We start from the raw sequence: 21,464 nt of genomic DNA, 5'->3' as shown, positions 1-21,464 counted from the left end.
AGCATGTCTTTTGCATACATATTTTCCACCTTAGGAATATTACACTTTTTAGACACCTGCCTAAATGTTTACCACCATATAAACATATCATCTGTATAAACATTTATCTCCTTAGAAACATGTCATCTGCATACACTCCTTAGAAACTTGCCTGCAAGTTTACCACCATATAAACATGTTGGCTGCATACACATTTACCACCTTAGAAACATATCACCATCATTACACATTTACCTCCTGGAAATAATGTTATCTGCCTACCTCAGTTATCAATTTCTTTGTCTGTTTGATGAATTCTTTCTTTCTCAGTGAGAATTGTTGAAGATGATGAAAAAATTCACTATGTGTATCTGGGAAGTAGCGTTTGTAGATATCTAAAACTATTGTGACAGAATCACCTGCAAAAAGAAATAGTTCTTGAAGCTATCACAACAAAATCTAGGAAACATTAGGGAGGTTGGGAATCATACATAAATGGTATTAAGTTTATATATGTCCTATATAAAATGGTATTAAGTTTCTATATGTCATATATAGAATGGTGTTAAGTTTCTATATGTCATATATAGAATGGTGTTAAGTTTTCTATCTGTCATATAATACCAAGTTTCTATATGTCATATATAGAATTGTGTTAAGTTTCTATATGTCATATATAAAATGGTATTAAGTTCTATATGTCCCATATAGAATGGTGTTAAGTTTCTATGTCATGTATAATATGGTGTTAAGTTTCTATGTCATATATAAAATGGTGTTAAGTTTCTATATGTCCCATATAGAATGGTGTTAAGTTCTATATGTCCCATATAGAATGGTGTTAAGTTTATATATGTCATGTATAAAATGGTGTTAAATTTTTATGTCATATATAAAATGGTGTTAAGTTTCTATATGTCATATATAAAATGATATTAAGTTTATATATGTCCTATATAAAATGGTGTTAAGTTTCTATTTGTCATGTATAAAATGGTGTTATGTTCCCAAACCAAAATTGCAAGCTTGTTTTAAAGCTTGCAGCAAGCTTGCCACAAGCTTATTTATAAAGCTTGCGGCAAGCTTGTATTTGGAACATTGCAGCAAGCTTGCGCAAGCTTATTTATAAAGCTTGCGGCAAGCTTGTATTTGGAACATTGCAGCAAGCTTGCGGCAAGCTTGTATTTGGAACATTGCAGCAAGCTTGTGCAAGCTTATTTATAAAGCTTGCGGCAAGCTTGTATTTGGAACATTGCAGCAAGCTTGTATTTGGAACATTGCAGCAAGCTTGCGCAAGCTTATTTAACAAAAGTGTCATAAGCATGCACAAGCTTGCGAAAGCTTAAGCTTGCACAAGCTTGCGCAAGCTTAAGCTTGCACAAGCTTGTTATTTATTTACCTAGTACAATAAGTATACACAAGCTTGCGCAAGCTTGTTACTAGCTTGTTGCAAGCTTGCAGAGATTTCTTGCTACAAGCATCTGGGCTTTCAAAAATCAGACATGATTGTGTTTTCCCCCCTTCCAAAAAACCCCCTGAAAATGTGAAGTGGGGGGGGGGGGTCTGGGAGTCCGAAGGCCCCTGTCCAAAAATGCATTTTAGACTCAACTGCTCCTGGTGGACCAAATTATCATAATATATTGCAAAGTTTTACTTCATTCCAGTGAAGTAATCTGCATATTTAATGATTAAATAATGCAATCTTATAGTTGCAATGCAGTGGAAAACAAATCTGTTCTGCCAAAACATTAAGTTTAATTCCATTGTTCAAGTTTATTCATTCACTGCAAGCTTACCCAAGGCTGCAGAAGCTTTATGTGTTCCCCTAGCTGCAAGTGTCACGCCCCTATGAAATGATCATGAATAATGAATGAACTGTTCATGAACTTGGTTCAAGAACCGTTCATGAAAGTTCATCAAAAGGTTCATGAATTATTCTAGAATGTGCATGAATTGAAAACAGTCCACAAATTGGATCATCATCATTCATGAACAAGTGCATGAACATATTCATGAACTATGATGAACAAAGTTTCTCAATGATTCATGACTTCATGAACAGTGCCTATAAAACAAAATATGATAACCTGACAAGTCACAAATACCTATTCATCCTGAATCATACAATAACCTTAGATGGGGGATGGGGTTAATACAGTATAAAATGCAACATATTATCTTAAAAACTGTATTTGATTTCAGATAAATTTAAACTGACAAGTGATATTCTTTTTTTTTACCCTTAGCAACACTTTTTGTATGTTCTGTAATTTTTCTTTGAAAAATGTTCAAGAGATATTGGGGCAGTTGCCTGCAATCAACTGTTGAAGCATATTTCATCGTCATGGGGCTGTCTTTCAGCTGGGGTTTCTCCTGACCAATCTTCTTCCAGAGACTGACCTGTCTGATAACTCTTTTGTGAAGATGTTCAGGGTCTATAATTTAATCAAATCCTGTCCACTGTCACTACTGAATGTCTCCTTCTGCAACTTAAGCTGTTCCATCTGATTACTGTTTGGATCTTTAACATTGTTGCAGCAGTCACAATTTAATGTCTCTTCCATCTTGAATCCTCCAGTTTTCAAATTTTCATCCTTAACCTACAAACTTCATCCTCTAACAATTTTACTTTTCTGCTGTCTGGTCTGAAAAAAAGGTAAAGTTAGTTAATTACAGATAATCTCTGATCAACATTGTTTTTAGCTTTTAGCACATTATCATTGTACCCCACTTTACTTACTGGAATAATATGATCCAACTCAAAAATGATTTAATCCCTTACACATAATACTGAGCATTTATATTATTGCAGAATTTTGTCACTGTTTTATATTAACTGAATCTGTCTAGCCATAGGTATAGTCACAGGAGACGGATGTTTTATTCAGTAAAATATGACATTTTTTTTGACAACACCGTTACACTAAATAACCGTATATATTACAGATAACGGTTATTTCATGCTTTCAAATATTTTCGCCATTTTTTATTGATAAAACGCCAGACTTGTGTGGTATAGGCCCTTAGTATGTCTCTAATGCATCCACTCCGACTCCGCATGTTGCGTATAGCTGCTTCCGGTTTCATCACGTTGTTATTTGCACTTTTATTGTGAACAGTTTCACGCATTAACTATTTTCTTAAGGTTTTTTTTTTTAAATTACGAAATTACATCAGATTATAGAAATAGTGATGTCATGTAAAAGAAAACGATCTCGAACATCTCAACTCCTATTGATATCGAACCACGTCTGGTATCGAGAACTGGGGGGTGGGTGGGGGTGATAATGTTTAGTGATTTTCAAAACTTCGATGAGCAAGTTTAAATTAGGTCTGAACAAAATCGTGTCATTAGCTTGGTTATAAATAATATGATGACATATATAAACCAATAAAATATCCATATAACTTCTACTGAAATAATCACGAATGACCAAGAAAAAGATACTCACCGTAATTCTGGTCATCCGGGCTTGGTACGCTTTTCCGCCTAATTTTGCTCTCAACAAATCATTTCCTTCACATTCTTCAAAGTCGCTTCTCTGCACTTCTACTGACTTTAAAAAAACGATATTGAAAATATTCTCATCTGTCCATTCCATGGAGTCCACGGTTTTTGTTCGAGGTTTTTGCCTAACCATCTGCATGATCTTTGGTTTCTGAGGAAGCTTAACTGTTGAAGGAACTTCAAAGATATTATAATAGTTCATAAAAATTTATCAGTGTGTTCATGAACTTCAAGTACATGATTCATCAAAATTCTTGAAGTTCATGAACTTACTTGAGGAACTTTCATGAACACTTCATGATTGTTCATCAAGTCATGACTTTGTTTTTGTAGGGGCGTGACAGTGATGGTGCCTGCTACTTGGATACATGGTCTCAAACTTTCACAAGCAATGGATATATATATATATATATATATATATATATATGAAGAAACTTGTTGCAAGCTAGTTTAAATTTACTTTCTGAAACATACAAGAAAGCTTGCGCAAGCTAGTTTACTTTCTGAAGAAAACAAGCTTGCGCAAGCTAATTTTACTTTCTGAAGAAAACAAGTAAGCTTGCGCAAGCTAGTTTTACTTTATGAAACAAACAAGAAAGCTTGTGCAAGCTAGTTTTAATTTCTGAAGCAAACAAGAAAGCTTGTACAAGCTTGCGCAAGCTTGTGCAAGCTTGCGGTTATATCCAGCTATCTTGCCTAAGCCTGCACTTGCTTGTACAAGCTTGCGCAAGCATCCATGTTAGCTTATAAACATCAAACTAGCTTATCGCAAGCTTACCGCAAGCTTGCCACAAGCTTTCAGCAAGGATGCATTTTGGTTTGGGTAATTATAGCTAGCTATGTCATATATAGAATGGTATTAAGTTTTCTATATGTCATATATAAAATGGTATTAAGTTCTATATGTCCCATATAGAATGGTGTTAAGTTTCTATTTGTCATGTATAAAATGGTGTTAAGTTTCTATATGCCATATATAAAATGGTGTTAAGTTTCTATATGTCATATATAAAATGGTATTAAGTATCTATATGTCATATATAAAATGGTATTAAGTTTCTATGTCATATATAAAGTTTCTATATGTCATATATGTTGTTGTGGGGTTTAACGCCATTTTTCAGCACACGATATGCTATGCATGGCGGCCAGTATTAATGGTGAAGGAAGAACCCAGGAAAACCCCAGAAAGAACCACCGACCCATGAGAAGCTACTGGCAAGCTTTCTCACATACCTAACTGGCCAAATCCTAGACTTGAACATACACAGACAGAGGTGAGATGGCAGTGATCTGTAACGGAAAGCACTTTAGACCACTCAGCCACTCGGGGCCCCATATGTTATATATAAAATGGTATTAAATTCTATATGTCATATATAAAATGGTATTAAGTTTCTATAGGTCCTATATAAAATGGTATTAAGTTTCTATATTTTCATATATAAAATGGTATTAAGTTTCTATATGTCCTATATAAAATGATATTAAGTTTCCATATGTCATATATAAAATGGCATTAAATTTAAATATGTCCTATATAAAATGGTGTTAAGTTTCTATATGTCCTATATAAAATGTTGTTGTTGTTGTTGTTGTTGTGGGGGTTTAACGCCATTTTTCAGCACACGATAGGCCATATATGGCGGCCAGTATTAATGGTGGAGGAAGAAACCGGGAAAACCCCGGAAAAAACCACCGACCCACGAGAAGCTACTGGCATGCTTTCTCACATATCTACATTGGCTGAATCTGAGACTCGAACCGGCGCAGACAGAGGTGAGATGGCAGTGATCCGTAATGGCGAACGCTTTAGACCACTATATAAAATGGTATTATGTTTCTATATTTTCATATATAAAATGGTATTAAGTTTCTATATGTCATATATAAAATGGTGTTAAGTTTAAATATGTCCTATATAAAATGGTATTAAGTTTCTATGTCCTATATAAAATGGTATTAAGTTTCTATGTCATATATAAAATTGTGTTAAGTTTCTATATGTCCTATATAGAATGGTATTAAGTTCTATATGTCCCATATAGAATGGTGTTAAGTTTCTATATGTCATGTATAAAATGGTGTTAAGTTTCTATATGTCATATATAAAATGGTGTTAAGCTTCTATATGTCATATATAAAAATGGTATTAAGTTTCTATATGTCCTATATAAAATGGTATTAAGTTTCTATATGTCCTATATAAAATGTATCAAGTTTCTATATTTTCATATATAAAATGGTATTAAGTTTCTATATGTCCTATATAAAATGGTATTAAGTTTCTATATGTCATATATAAAATCATATTAAGTTTAAATATGTCCTATATAAAATGGTGTTAAGTTTCTATATGTCCTATATAAAATGGTATTATGTTTCTATATTTTCATATATAAAATCGTATTAAGTTTCTATATGTCATATATAAAATGGTGTTAAGTTTCTATATGTCACATATAAAATGGTGTTAAGCTTCTATATGTCATATATAAAAATGGTATTAAGTTTCTATGTCATATATAAAATGGTATCAAGTTCTATATGCCTCATATAGAATGGTGTTAAGTTTCTATATGTCATATATCAAATGGTGTTAAGTTTCTATATGTCATATATAACAGTGGTATTAAGTTTATATATGTCCTATATAAAATGGTATTAAATTTCTTTATGTCATATATAAAATGGTATTAAGTTTCTATGTCATATATAAAATTGTGTTAAGTTTCTATATGTCATATATAAAAATGGTATTAAGTTTCTATATGTTCTATATAAAATGGTATTAAATTTCTTTATGTCATATATAAAATGGTATTAAGTTTATATATGTCCTATATAAAATGGTATTAAGTTTCTATGTCATATAAAATTGTGTTAAGTTTCTATATGTCATATATAGAATGGTGTTAAGTTTACATATGTCATATATAAAATGGTATTAGGTTTCTATGTCATATATAAAATTGTGTTAAGTTTCTATATGTCCTATATAGAATGGTATTAAGTTTTCTATATGTCATATATAAAATGGTATTAAGTTATATATGCCCCATATAGAATGGTGTTAAGTTTCTATATGTCATATATAAAATGGTGTTAAGTTTCTATATGTCATATATGTTGTTGTTGTTGTGGGGTTTAACGCCATTTTTCAGCACACAATATGCTATGCATGGCGGCCAGTATTAATGGTGAAGGAAGAACCCGGGAAAACCCCAGGAAGAACCACCGACCCATGAGAAGCTACTGGCAAGCTTTCTCACATACCTACATTGGCCAAATCCTAGACTTGAACATACGCAAACAGAGGTGAGATGGCACTGATCCGTAATGGAAAGCACTTTAGACCACTCAGCCACTCGGGGCCCCATATGTCATATATAAAATGGTATTAAATTCTATGTCATACATAAAATGTTGTTAAGTTTCTATATGTCATATATAAAATGGTATTAAGTTTCTATATGTCATATATAAAATGGTATTAAGTTTCTATATGTCCTATATAGAATGGTATTAAGTTTCTACATGTCCTATATAAAACAATATTAAGTTTCTATATGTCATATATAAAATGGTGTTAAGTTTCTATGTCATATATAAAATGGTATGAAGTTTCTATATGTCATATAAAAAATGGTGTTAAGTTTCTATGTCATATATAAAATGGTATGAAGTTTCTATATGTCATATATAAAATGGTGTCAAGTTTCTATGTCATATATAAAATGGTGTGAAGTTTCTATATGTCATATATAAATTGGTGTTAAGTTTCTATGTCATATATAAAATGGTGTGAAGTTTCTATATGTCATATATAAAATTTTGTTAAGTTTCTCTATGTCTTTACAACCAATTTAATTTCATATGGTATTAAGATTCTATATGTCTTTACAACCAATTTAATTTCATATGGTATTAAGATTCTAGATGTCTTTACAATTGATTTAATTTCACATGGTATTAAGTTTCTGTATATCTCTATAACCAATTAAATTCATAGGGCTGTTTCATTAAAACATATATGCAACCCAGGGAAGGCACTTTTAAAGTGGGGTACTCACCCATAGATGCAGTTTATAATTATCTTATGATTTTAATATAAACTCTGTGAAATCAATGTAGCCTGGCATATTTATTTTTTTAAACTGCCTTCCCTGGGTACCATGTATGTTTAAATGGAACAGTTCATACACTATTAATTTTATCTTAGTAATAATTATTGTTTAGTATACTTTAACAATACTTTTGCCACATCTAGTAAAATAAAAAATGATAATTTTCTAGATCTGTAACCACTTTAAAATGAATATCATTTTCACCATAGGAAACCCAGCACTTATTTTCAAAGCTGCCTGGTAGAATTATTATAGAGCCTACTTCAAACTTGAAAGTACAACAATATGAACAACTGCTCCTGATCTGACATAAATCTGTGTGTCTTAAGTTAACTTCGTTGTGAACTGACTGGTGAATTTTCTGTATAAATACTGAGCAAATGAAAAACAAATGAAAAACAAATTCAGTCTCAATGTTCTACAATTGTTTGATGTTGCTGCCACAAAAAGAAATCAACATCTGTTTGGTCCTCCAAACCTGTCCTTTAGCAGTAACTTCAATAATGCAAGTAACCTTGATCAAAGTAAGCTAACTACAATCTTCATTAACAACAAAAAAACTTTCATCAAAGGAAGTCAGCCCCAAATTTAAATAAAGCAATGGTAATGGATGGATTGTTGCATTTTCCAAAGTTGAAAGTTTCATTTTTGCGGGGCAAAAATATGCTTTTGGTTGCTACCAAGGGTGGCATAAAATGCAATTTCCAATCATTTGAAACTATAAATATCTGGCCATACAGTTAACTGAAGATGAGGTATATTATAAAGATGTTTGTTAAACTTTTTAATTTGTTCACTTTTTCATTTCCTCATGAACAGCCTCACACATACATCATACCTTGCTGTGAACAAAAAAGACCCTCATCTGCCATCATAAAATAAACTGGCAGATCATGATATCTGTCACCTGATTAGCCTTAACAAAGAACCAGATTTACTGATACATTATTCGATGGCAGGTCTGTGACTATGCAGTTTGCAGTGGAGTCTGACTTGTAAATGAAGTAGATCCATAATCAGGGCCAAATCATGTACTGCATTTAATGGGGGTGGAAGGGGGAGCATACTATTTAGGTCCAATGATCTTAGAGGGTTCTTACCTACAGGCTGTGATGGGTACTTGCTATTGCTCAGTGTAAATGGTTGTTCCACCTTAAGGAATGTGTCCATGTCATATTGGGTTTGGTTAAATTTAACACCCTGTAAAATGATATAAATAATACATAAATAAATTGCAACACTTATAAAGAATTCAGATTGACAGAATTATGAATATTTAGGTCAAAAGAGGCAATAGGGCAATATTTACAGTCAGTATGAGATGGGATGTTTTTAAATTCAAGGAAAAGTGATGTGAATGGACATCTCCATTTTCAATACCAATTATAGAATAATAAACCATATTGTTAGCATAACATCATTATGGTCCCATAGCTACAAAATAAAAATGTAAAAATGAATTGAATGACATTTAAAATCATTTATTTACTTGAGAACACACTAATTTTGTAAAATTGACTCTCCCTAACATGCAAACACTGCAATTCTTGCTAGCATGTAGTGTGCTTCCCTTGATACATGTTATGTCAGGGTCTAAAAATGAAAGATAGTAGAGTTCTGTCAGGATACAAATAATATGGAGTTATGTTTATAAAATATGTATGCCACAAATGTAAACCAAAATGATCAAGTAAAAAAAAAAGTTAAACATGTATAAAAATGTAAAACACTGTATTATGGCATGAAAATGTAACCAGTGATCTACACAGGAATACAAACAAACCCATTACATTAAATGTTTCTACCTTGTTTTTGGTTAATAAGGTTCTTGTAAAAATAGTTTAAGTTCCAAAATTTCAAAACTGTTTTTAAAAAATTAAAAATTGTTGTTATGGGCTGAAAATTAATTAAAACAAGTATTAAAAAATTCCTGCAAAGACCTGAAAAGCTATTTAGGTCATCTATGTATTAAAATAAATATGTCTACCAAATTTCATCTGTCAATCTCAAGTTATTTGTTCTTTGCTTTATCTTGCTAACAAGATTTAAAAATGTACAAGTCAAAAAAGTAAAAAATGTGTAATGAATTTAAAAATTGCTGCAACAAGCTTCTTTGGAGGGGCTGACAGATGTATATATTGTAAAGTGAAACTCTTGAGACCCCAAAGTTTTCTTTGGTTTTGAGAAGTTTTTGGTTTACTAAGGTTTTTGCTGATGTTTCTTTCTGAGCACTTATGTGATGAGAGAGAGAGAGAGAGAGAGAGAGAGAGAGAGATGCAATTATGAGTGCATCATGTCTATGTTTGTAACTGCACAAAATTAGGAAAGCTTTTATTTCTTTTTTCTTTGAAATACTGGCATTTAATGAAGAATTAGCTGAACAATACTCAATCCTACTCAAAATTGTATCCTAGCAGCAGGGAAGTTGTACAGACCAGACGTTCCAGACCAAATAAAGCTTCCTACGAGAACTTTCTCCGTAGAAGCCTCAGATTTCAAAAATAAGCCTTCCTACGAAAATTAATTTGCGTAAATTCAACCCCGACTGCAATTTTTTGTGTGCAAAATCGATGATTCTGGACAAGTAAAAAAGGGGGGGGGAAATTTATTCTGGTGTCGATGAAGTTTGCGAAGTTTGGCTGCAAATTTATGAATAAATTTTATCGAGACCGATTCGATATCTACTACGCGGATCATGAAGATTAATCGTGATGAAACCGTGCGGTGTTGCCTGGGCGCGGCTGAAGAAATTTTTGAATTTGTTTATGTCCATATCGCCGTTGCACCAAGTCTGATGAATATTTCTCAGCGTGTGAGTATCAACGCCATTGAAAACTGATAAGATATTACAATTGTCTCTAATGACTTTAGGAATTTGCGTATATCGCTGCGTCACGTAAATCACATCGGTGTTCTTGTGTCGGCCACGCGAGAATATCCTAGCCGGATTAGTTTGCTTATCCAGCATAACATCATCGAAAACAACAAGATTATTAACATCGCCATCTAAATTTTCCACTGATGGAGCTTCATTGATGTCTGTGATAAATTCGATTGTGCCTTCGTCGGTATTGTCGCTAAATTCCTTTAGCACTTGATAACAACGCTGATCATCAACGGACGGTGCAACCAAATACAACTTATCCCATTTTAGCCATCGCATTATCAAATTTAGCAACAACTGCGTCTTTCCAGAACCAGACGGGCCAATGATTATCATCCTTATCGAATTTGGTAATACCGCGTTGTGTTTCACCTGCTCACGTCGCTTCGTGGCCGAAAAATCAATTACATTCATGTTACTAGAATACATGGATCTATATTGTGTTAAGTGTCGCACGCGCACAGCTACGATAAATCCAACCGAAATCGTCACACGCAATAACAGGAACGCAATTGCAGGAGAATGCGAAGTTTGCAAGACACGCAAATTCAGATTTGTAAAAAAAAAAATAGAAGAACCGGAGGAGACATTACCGCCTCCATGAAAAATCTACCTGGGTTGCCCTGGGCGAAATATCCCGGAGAAAAGCATCTGCCAGGATACAATTACTGCGGACCCGGCACAAGGCTCGATATAAGGCTCAACAATAATAATCAACCAAATCCTGGCGAGGATCCAGTAAACGCCATCGATAACGCGTGTTACTATCACGATCTTGCGTATCGCAGCGGGGATTTACAACAAAGACATCTCGCTGATATTAGGCTAATTCACGCACTAAACGCGATTCCTGACAAAAGTTTCAAAGAAAAATTGGCAACCTGGTTGATAAAAGGCGCGATGAAAGGTAAATTAGTATTCGGTGCTGGTAAATAATAATGGAGCAAATATATTATTCTCCGCGAGGTTTTTGGTGAGGAAAATCAGCAATAGCCAAACTCGCCAAGGCCGCTAAAGTAAAACAGTCCGTTGCTGAATCGTGGTTATCGAAACAGGCAGTCTGGCAAATTTATCTTCCTCCGCCTAAGAAAATACCATATGCAAGTTTCACCGTCAGTGTCCCTAATGAAGTCCATCAGGCTGATTTAATGTTTCTTCCTTACGATACCGTCGACGGAGTCACATATAAATACGTGTTGACGGTTGTTGATATCGCTAGCAGATACAAGGAGGCTGAACCGTTATCGAATAAAACAGCAACGGAAATTTCAAAGGCGTTTGAGAAAATTTACTCGCGATCTCCGCTGACCTGGCCGAAGCTTCTCCAGGTTGATCCAGGACGAGAATTTCTCGGCGCGGTTACTTTATTGATGAAGAAGAATAATGTTAAAATCCGTCGCGGTATTGTAGGTGTTCATCACAATCAAGCTATCGTTGAGAGATTCAATAAAACTCTTGCAGAACGATTATTCGGATACCAATACGCGCGCGAATTCATCCAAGATAATCGATCTCATGATTGGGTATTGAGATTGCCTCATGTGATTAACGCGCTAAATAACGAAACAACTAGAACAATAGCAATGAAACCCGCAATTGCAATTACAAAATCGAATATACCCCTAAAGCGAAATTCCACAATTCCGCCTGTGCTAGGTAGCGTCACAGTCAGGTATTTATATAAAGAAGGCGAGGCCGAAGGAGGAAGAAAAAGAGCAACCGATCCAAATTGGAGCGTTACAACACATAAAATATCAGCCGTAACAAGATCGTCAGGAAGACCAGCAATTTATTTCCTAGATTCACTAGCGCCACAACGCGGATTTACCAAGGAAGAATTACAAATAATACCGAAAGATACTCAACTACCGCCAGCGTCATTAATGTGAAACCGAATTCTACCTAACTGAGATAATTTTCTTACTCCTGACACAGCTAAATACACTAAATTTGACCAGGAAATTCTATCATCGACAATCCAAACTTGGCCATCTACGGTTAATCCCTGCGACGAGTGTATCGTTGTTGCATATCCTAATTTCCATGGCGATCTTTCTGCGTTTATCGCGTCATTGACAAGATTAATATCAACAAGAATAATATCGTTCAGTACCAAGATCTTTTCCTCTCCGCAGGGTAAAGTAACACTGATATTTTGTTTCCTGGTATCAGCGGGCCTGTAACACAATGGCACCTGCAATGTTGGAAATTTCTCGCAATGAAGCTTGAATAACATTTCCTGAATAACATCGCGAACAATTTTCCTACTAGCAACAATCAGATGATCGGGACGCCATAAATTTAGAAAAATATCCATCGGAGTCTCGTCGATTATTCTTCTCATCACATCGCATTGAATTTTATTCGGTTGTAATCGAATTATTTTCTTAAATTCAGTCAGTAAAATATCATCGGATCTATAATCAGCGTCGATTTCCTCATAATAATCAACGAAATTCCTGAGCCATTCGTGAGGAGATTCACCATCAATCGGATCAGGTTGGCCATGATCTCCGCACATTATCACGGCTGTATTTTTCTCCTCCAGCCATGCCAGGAATGATTTTAGCGTTATTAAATTTACTGTGCAAATTTCATCAAATATTATAATTTTGTTGATATATTTATTTCCCATACGAGCCGAATCCCATAATCCACCGCTGTATTTGAAATAACTATGATACGTACAAGAATCAACGCCGCGTTGCCTTATTTCTCGCGCTAATCTGTGAGTTGGAGTCAACACTATCATATCAGATTTCGCAAATAAATTTATCGCTCGCGTTGTTTTACCGCTACCACCAGGACCATTTAGGTAAACGAATTTGTTACGCGAAATCGGGTCAAATGCGGATGCAGCCGTCGATATTTCCTCAAATTTATCTCGATGAAATTTATCGCAATCTTCGACATCGGCGTCCTCACAGTAATCTAGGATATCTTCGTTTTTTATCCTCCAAGTGCCCCAAGAACCATCGGCGATTAAATTATCCAGCCTATACTGATATTTCTTATCGAGATAAAACGAATCCGTTGCGACCCTTACCGCGATATCAGAAAATTTATTTATCATCGACAGTAAATTTATACTCACATAAGCGAGCATCGATGATCTCAAATGCGTATACTGCGCTGATTCTCCGTCGAGATAGCTAATTACGGTACCCAACTTTACTCCGTCAATGATAATATTCTCTCTGTTGCAGAATATTCCTCGCGATACCGTATCGGCAATAATAAAATCCATCTCAGCATCGTTGATAAATAACCTAGCGTGTCGGTGTTTATGATCAACAGATCCTCCTTGAGTAAATTTGCCAATTATTTTTCTTCCGATATCTTTCGCGTTTTCACAATCCGTCGGCAACCACACTTCAGTTTGTTTCCTGTATGATATAATTGCCTCACTAACCGTCAACGATATTAACATTGACGAATCTAGCATATATCTCAATAACACTATAGGGACCCATCTGCGTTGAGAGAAATGCCGACCAAACCAAATATAACAAATTTTATGTAAATTTTCAGCAAACTCGAATGAAGTAACATAAGCGAATCCGGTCATAACAAAATCTGGCAACGGTCCGTTAATTGCCACTCTCGTCATCTCGCTGGTGGGATGGCCAAATTTAGCAAAATAATCCGCACAATCGCCGTATCCGAGGAAACTTCCAGGATAGCACGCGCTCATATCAACGGATATCATATCTTTGAAATAATACTTGGTATTCCACAATCCGCCATGGCCGTATTCGATACAGCTAAGTTGAATATCAGCGAGAAATTCGTTCCTTGTAGGTTTCCACGAATTTCTCTCTCTGGCGGCGTGAGCAGCAACAGACGGAACAGTAAAACAATTCGTTAATAACTGATCAGGATTTGACGAATATTTCACCGCGATATTTTTCATAGATTCATGTAATTTTTCATCTCGGTAAATATCTCCTCGTGGCAATATAAACTGATCATATTTTTCTTCGCTCGAGAATAACCAAACTGATATTGGATCAGACGCAGCTAATATTTTGATATATCGGAACATGGCATCGGAATTGTCCTTTGCGCCATCCGCAGATTTACTATCTGTGGGATAAAATTTAACAACCCGATCTCGCGGGAATATCATTACCGATTGCGACCACGCATGTGAATTATGATCAATAATCTCGATTGGTACTCCTCGAGATTTATATGGCGACGAATATAATATTTCTCCCGATAGCGTTTTCACCGTGATAGGAAATTTAAGTTTCTTGCTCAACACAGCAACATCGTCAATCGATGCGCCATCAACAACCGTCTTTGCCCACGCGTTAATTTTATTCAACCTCAACTGAGTCAATCTGGATCCACGACGAGCGTTTTTCATATGCTCGATAACGCGCTCAGCCACGCAGTTTATCATCGGTGATTCTTTCATCGTGGGTAGATTTTTCATGTCAGGATTATTATTCAGCCAATAAATTCCATAGACAACAGCGCTAGATGGATACGCCCTGGCATAATAAGGACCATCGATTCCCAATAATAATCCTGGCTTCGAATTTTTTTCAAAAATAACGTTTTTCTTACCGCCACGCACAGGATCTCGTTTATCGCGAATAATCCAAGTGTCGTCAGGCATTTGTGCAATAAATTTTATTCCAAAGATAAATCGCTCTTCCTTGTGTTCGAATTTTATGTGCTCGATTATCTTCTTCGCTCGTTCCAGGTTCATCGTGGCATCAACAGAGTTAGTTTTCCATGTCGACCAAGTGTGAATTGCTCCATCATCGAAGAATTCCTTCTTGGCGCGATCAACCTCAGGAATGATATATTCTGCCTCATCAAGATCAAATGCATCCATTATTATATTTTAGACAAATGTTTAAATTATAATGAATAAATGTTCGTGGATACCAATCGGATCAACAAAATCATGCGACAAATCCTGCAGAGGCGATTATTGTGGTGCTCACATATATGCGATTCGACGAGGCAGTAAAGGACCACAACGGTGTTTAGCTTGCCAATTTGGCACTCGAGGAAAGACTCGATTGTGTTTATCCTGTGGAGGGAAAAATTATCGAGAATTGCTCAGATATTACAAAAAGAAATCTTCCTCGATAATAACATGCGAAGAAGATTATATTAATCGATTCAAGGCAAATTATGATTTAGACAGATAAATATTATATAATGGAAATGAAATCAACGATTCCTGCAATGAAAATCACGCACGAGTATAGATCTCATCCAACTATCGAGGGTTACGAGGCTTCATCTGATGGCACCGTCAGAAATATCAGAACGAAGTATCATGTCGGTCATGTTAATAATTCGGGTTATCTTATATTTACTGTCAACAAAAATGATCAAAGAAGAGGCATGAGTTATTACAATCACAGGTTTATATACGAGTGTTATCACGGACTAATAAGAATCGGACTTGTTATCGATCATATCGATGGAAATAAACTAAATAACAAATTATCCAATCTCCGGGTTGTAACTTCGAGTGATAATAATAAATTTGGCAATACCGGTAAATATCCGAAGTATGCCAGGGCCGTCAAATCGATAAATAAAGAGACAAATGAAGAAATTGTATTCACGTCGATGAGCGCCGCTGCAAGATACTTCGGTATTCATTCGAATTCCATGAAATTCGCGGCAGAAAAAAAAACTAGCGCAGCATTTTCCTACAAATTTGACGAGTGGATTGAGTTTTACTATATTCCGATAATATTCGATTCGGAAAGTGACGAAGAATAATTGAATATTACAAAATTAATATAACATGGATGAACAAACCATAAGCAATATTATCGAAGCCATCGATGATCTGAGAAAGAAAAAAATAAATCTTCCCTCGGAGTTGGACGCGAATAAAATCCGATCCGAATTCGAGACGATTGTTCAGGGAAAACTCGAATATAAATACACGCTGCCGTCAGAGTACAAATTAATAAAAAAGATCCAAATTGCCATGTATCAATCACTTGCGACTGTCAGCGATGATCAAATCGAGGATTTTGTTAAATTATCTACGCTAGTGGAAAAAGCTAGGTTGATTTTATCGCATGCATATGAATCAAAAAAAATTACAAGCTCGCGTGTCAGACAACTGAAAAAACTTGTCGATGAGAGCAAGGCCAAGGAAATTTCTGATCCTTGAATTTTCCTGAAGATTTCCACAAACAAAAAAAATAAAAATTAAAAAAATCTTCCAATTTTAAAATTTTCCCTGGATTTTATTTATTTTTTTGGCCCATTTTTCCATGGCAGATAGATTCGAAGAATCTCACGATTTCACCAGCAGATTGATACTTATCGTTTCTCCGCGTATATCAAGCAAATTTCCTTTCTGGTCCGTCAGTTTGAAATTTATCCTTGACAACAATCGATTATGACATCGCAGATAAAACGGATTCACCGGCTCCTTTATTATCAAATAACCCGGAGAGGCGCTAGGTGAAAACGAATACAATATAAATCCCTGCTGTGCTTGATTTGACTCTGACGAATCAACATTGTAGCTGCCCTCGACAACATCCGCGTGAAGATAAATCACGATAACTTTCGTTATATTAACGATACCTGGCGAGATATGCCGCCCTTGCCCGGCGGGATCGTTATTGTGTTTGAGAATCAATTCCAATTGTACTTTTTTAGTCCACGCGGCATGTAACTTCGGAAATAAATCATCGATGGTATCAGTGACGGATTTTCTCATTTTATCAACATCATAATCGGGAAATTTGAAATTTGGTAGCATTTCCTTGGTTAATCCAAATACTCTCATGAATTTTTGTTTTTCTCCTGAATTTTTGATCAACTCGAATTTGCTAATAGGAAGAACATAATCGGCAATTGATATATCGTCGACTATCGCCTGAATAAACATACCATGATAATATTCAACATCATTCGCGAGTTGATTTAAAATCTTCACGCGTTTGATAATTTCGCTACATGAGCCTGATTTATTTAAGATGCATTCATGAAAGGATTCCCGCAATAAATTTAATTGTATTGTATGTTCTTGAATAAATTCGTCGAGGGTTCTTCTTACCAAGATACCGTCTATGGGGGCTATTATCCTGTTAATGTGGGTAGCGTCGAAGATTTTCACACCGGGGGGAATTTTAGGAAGAGGCAACCACGAGAGAATTCTTTCGTTAATAAAAGTAAAAGCGAATATTACCAGGTTAAATTTGTGGTTATTCATGAGGTTGATGGCGCTATCGATCAGAGGTTTGTGTTTGATATCTCCATACCATCCTTCGTCGGTGGTAAAATCTTCTTTTTTTGGTTCTGGTAGTTCTGGAGGAGCTTCTTCGTACCAACCTGGAATAATAAAATCTGATTTTTTGGGTTTTGCTAGAGGTGCGACTTCAGGCCAACCTAATATGGTCCTAATTGATGATTGGTAAATATCTACCATGTACGGCGATTTCACCTCTATCATCGATGACAGTGTTGGTTCATGCGCAGATATCTTTATTCCCGGAGTAGCATCGCCGGTTATATTTGATATTCTGGTGGTAAATTCCTTATCCAGCTGATCAATTTCGTAACTGCCTGTTGGTATGCCAACGACGATCCAATCTGGCGTTCCATCGGGTTTGTTTTTTTTGGCAAAAACAAGCGAATTATTTGATAATAATCTGCCAAATGATTTCGATCTAACATTAGGCCAGCTGTTGTAGACACGCAATTGTGTTAACGCAATTTCATTAACGCTAATTGGTGTTGGAAAATTGATGCTAAATTCAGGCTTGGTTGAGCTTAACGATATTAGCGTCGTTGTCAGCGGTGTCGTGTTTGTCACTATCTGGGCTAGCTCGGACATTATTGATATTCATTTGTTCAATCTCCGAGTAAATACCGATCATTACCGAAAATTCTAGATCGGAGATAACGCCGTCGTTGAGACTCTCCGAAAGCAGCGATGATAATTTCGAATACGCGTCATTGACCTTGGATAGTTTGTTTTTGTACAATGATAATTTTTCATTCGCGCATGATGAGATTTTTTTCGCTACGATATTGAGAACACCAGCGATTGTCGTTGTTGACGAGATTATTATTGTTGCTACGATCGGCGCGATTGTTGTTACCGCGGATAAAATTATTCCAGCACCAGCGACTATCGCGGATACCGTATACACAGCGACATCAATGATAACTAATCTACGCTGGTATTTTTTTATTTTTGTTTGATACTCGTCTAGTAGTTTTTTTAGTGAATCCTGCCATGATCGCGTTTGATTATAACGGTAATCCGATGCGGTCATTTATTAAATTATTTACCTGACTAATTCTTGGTAAGTCAGTTTTCCGTTTTCAAATGGTTGGGGGTTTCCCTATCTCGACAACTACAACCGTCTTGGGTTGACCAATTACGGCCCAAACCGATAAATATTCGAAAATTACAAAATAATACACTGGTCCCATGGTGGTTCTGTCTTGTGGTTCTAGTGTGAAATTTACGATGTTATTTTCATCTATGGAAATAACGAAAAATCCAGGATAGTATTCATAAATTTCATGATTATCGGCCGTAACGTTAAATTTTACTGACTTCGAAATAATATATACTCGATATACACCCTGAATTGGCGCGGTAAAGTTAAAAGAATCATTATCAGGTGTCCAGGTAATATTTTGTGTCCTCAGCACAAATGATACATTGCAGGAAAGATCTTTTGATTCTACCTGATCTGGTATCGAAATACGCATCAACGCAGGAATATCCAACGATGATATTTCTAAGTTGATTTCGTCAATTTTTGTAGTTGCGTCGAGAAGTTTCGCGTTGATATTTTGAATTTCTCCGTCGTACACTGATGTATCGACTTTTTTATTCGCTAATTCTCGTACCACGTTAATTTCCTCGGATATTTTAGTAACATCTTCGCTGATTTTTTTTGTTTTCTCGTGGAGATCATCGTGTGATGTTTTATCGACTTTTTCGTTTACGATTTGGCGTACCACGGAGGTTTCCTCGGATATTTTAGTAACATCTTCGCTGATTTTTTTTGTTTTCTCGTGGAGATCATCGTGTGATGTTTTATCGACTTTTTCGTTTACGATTTGGCGTACCGCGTTAATATCATCGTTGATGGATTTTGTTTTCTCGTCGTGTGATGTTTTATCGACTTTTTCGTTTACGATTTGGCGTACCGCGTTAATATCATCGTTAATTTTAGTAATATCCTCGTCGATTTTTCTTGTTTTCTTGCTGAGATCGCTGTGTGATGTTCTATCGGCTTTTTGAAATATTAGTGCACGTGACGCTTCAATATCTTTGTTTATTTGGGCGATATCTTCGTTTATTTTTTTCGTTTTCTCGCTGAGGTCGTCGATTGATGTTTTATCGATTTTCTGACCCATCGCGGTATTTATTTTGGTAATATCTTCGTTTATTTTCTTTGTTTTCTCGGTAAGATCGTTATGTGATGTTCTATCGACTTTTTGAAATATTAATGCACGTGCCGATTCAATATCTTTGTTGATTTGGGCGATATCTTCGTTTATTTTCTTTGTTTTCTCGATGAGATCGCTGTGTGTAGTTGAGGAGGTTTCGATGAATTTTTTTATATCCTCATCGAGTTTTTTATTGAGATTTTTTGATGTATCGTCTAGTTTTTTAAGATCGTTAGTTAGCTTGGTAAATCTTTTTATCATTCTGTCCTGAAGATCGTCGTGTAATGCTTTATCGGCCTTTAGAAGCATCGCCGCTGATAGCTCTTTGTCGGATTTTTCTACATCCGCGATATTAGCCTTTAGTGGCAATACCGCTAATAGATCGGTAATATCAGCTATAGATTTCAACACTAATTCTGATTGGCGAGTAAACTGACTGATATGATCATTATATTCTTCTCGCTTGATTATATCAGTTATTTTGACGTTGCTGGTTTGTAATCTTCCTTCGGTATTTTGAAAAACAGCAACTTCGCCAGGGTCCACCTCTGACAGCGATAGAAGATTGTTAATATCGCTCTTGGTTGCGAACTTTGATAGATCGACGTCAGTCACTTCTGCCTTTTCCTTCCTGTAGATAAATCTACCGTAAATATCAACCATGATATTTATCTACGGCGTATTCAAATACAATTTTGTGATACGGACCGGATGATTTTGAAATTGCATCGAGGACGTTAATTGATTCAGGGCCGCATATTGGTGGATCAGCTAATGTTTGTGTTGGAAGTGTCGAATACCAAATCGGAAGTTTCAACGAAGACACGTAGTTGATAAATTCATTTGGTGGCGCTAATCCGTACGAGTCAAAATAAACGACTTCGCGAGGATTAATCGCGTAGGCAACCCAATGCGTGCCAGGGCCGGTATTTTTATCGAGATTTATTATTCCTGTCTCGGTAGGGTTTGGTTTTTCTGGTAGCTGATCCCGCATAAATACGCCTCTGAAAAATTTTATTTTTTTATTCTTTGCTTCGTTGATTAGATCTAAATTTGAATAGGCCGTGCTAATCTTAGGCCGGATCCGTATGGGGGGCGTCTTAGATAAAGGCCGTTCCCCTTTTTTTTACTGTATCTCCCTCCGGTAACTTTTCGCATTACTGTGGAGCCTAATTCAGAACCTATACCTGTGAGCGCGCCTAATCCTAGTGTCTTTCCAATCATCGGAAGAGCCATTTTCACTAACCCCAATAGAGGAAGAAATCCGCCTGTTTTGACCATGTCTCTGATGGCGCCTATGGAAAGGCTCACATGAACGCCGGAATTTGCTGATTTGGCCTTGGTAAATCGTTCACGCTGACCTTTAGCGATAGTTTGTTAGGTCCACCGTGAATTTGATCATTTTTCAGTGTTAATTTCATACCGCATCGCTTTGATATCGCTGTTTGGAGTTTTTTCATCTGACCCGGGGTCAGAGTTACACTGACGTGTTCGTATGGCATATTAATAACCGCTTAATCTAAATTTGGAATTTGTCACATGTTCTCGACAG

General features: G+C 35.8%; 1 protein-coding gene across 1 annotated transcript in view; it reads right to left on the bottom strand.

Moving 5' to 3' along the window:
- The window catches only part of LOC149806595 (alpha-N-acetylglucosaminidase-like), a 110,916-nt gene that overhangs the window by 6,228 nt on the left and 83,224 nt on the right, over positions 1–21,464 (bottom strand). The window contains exons 22-23 of the mRNA XM_089955324.1: positions 8,715–8,814; positions 262–398 (exon numbers count right to left, since the gene is read on the bottom strand). Of these exons, the coding sequence (XP_089811450.1) occupies positions 262–398; positions 8,715–8,814 (237 nt within the window). The remainder of the gene's footprint in view (positions 1–261; positions 399–8,714; positions 8,815–21,464) is intronic.

This window comes from Sinohyriopsis cumingii, chromosome 1 (genome assembly GCF_028554795.1).
Source record: "Sinohyriopsis cumingii isolate HCF-2022 chromosome 1, ASM2855479v2, whole genome shotgun sequence".
Lineage (NCBI taxonomy): Eukaryota > Metazoa > Mollusca > Bivalvia > Unionida > Unionidae > Sinohyriopsis > Sinohyriopsis cumingii.
Note: the sequence above shows the minus strand (reverse complement) of the source record. Positions and strands in the feature narration are given on the sequence as shown.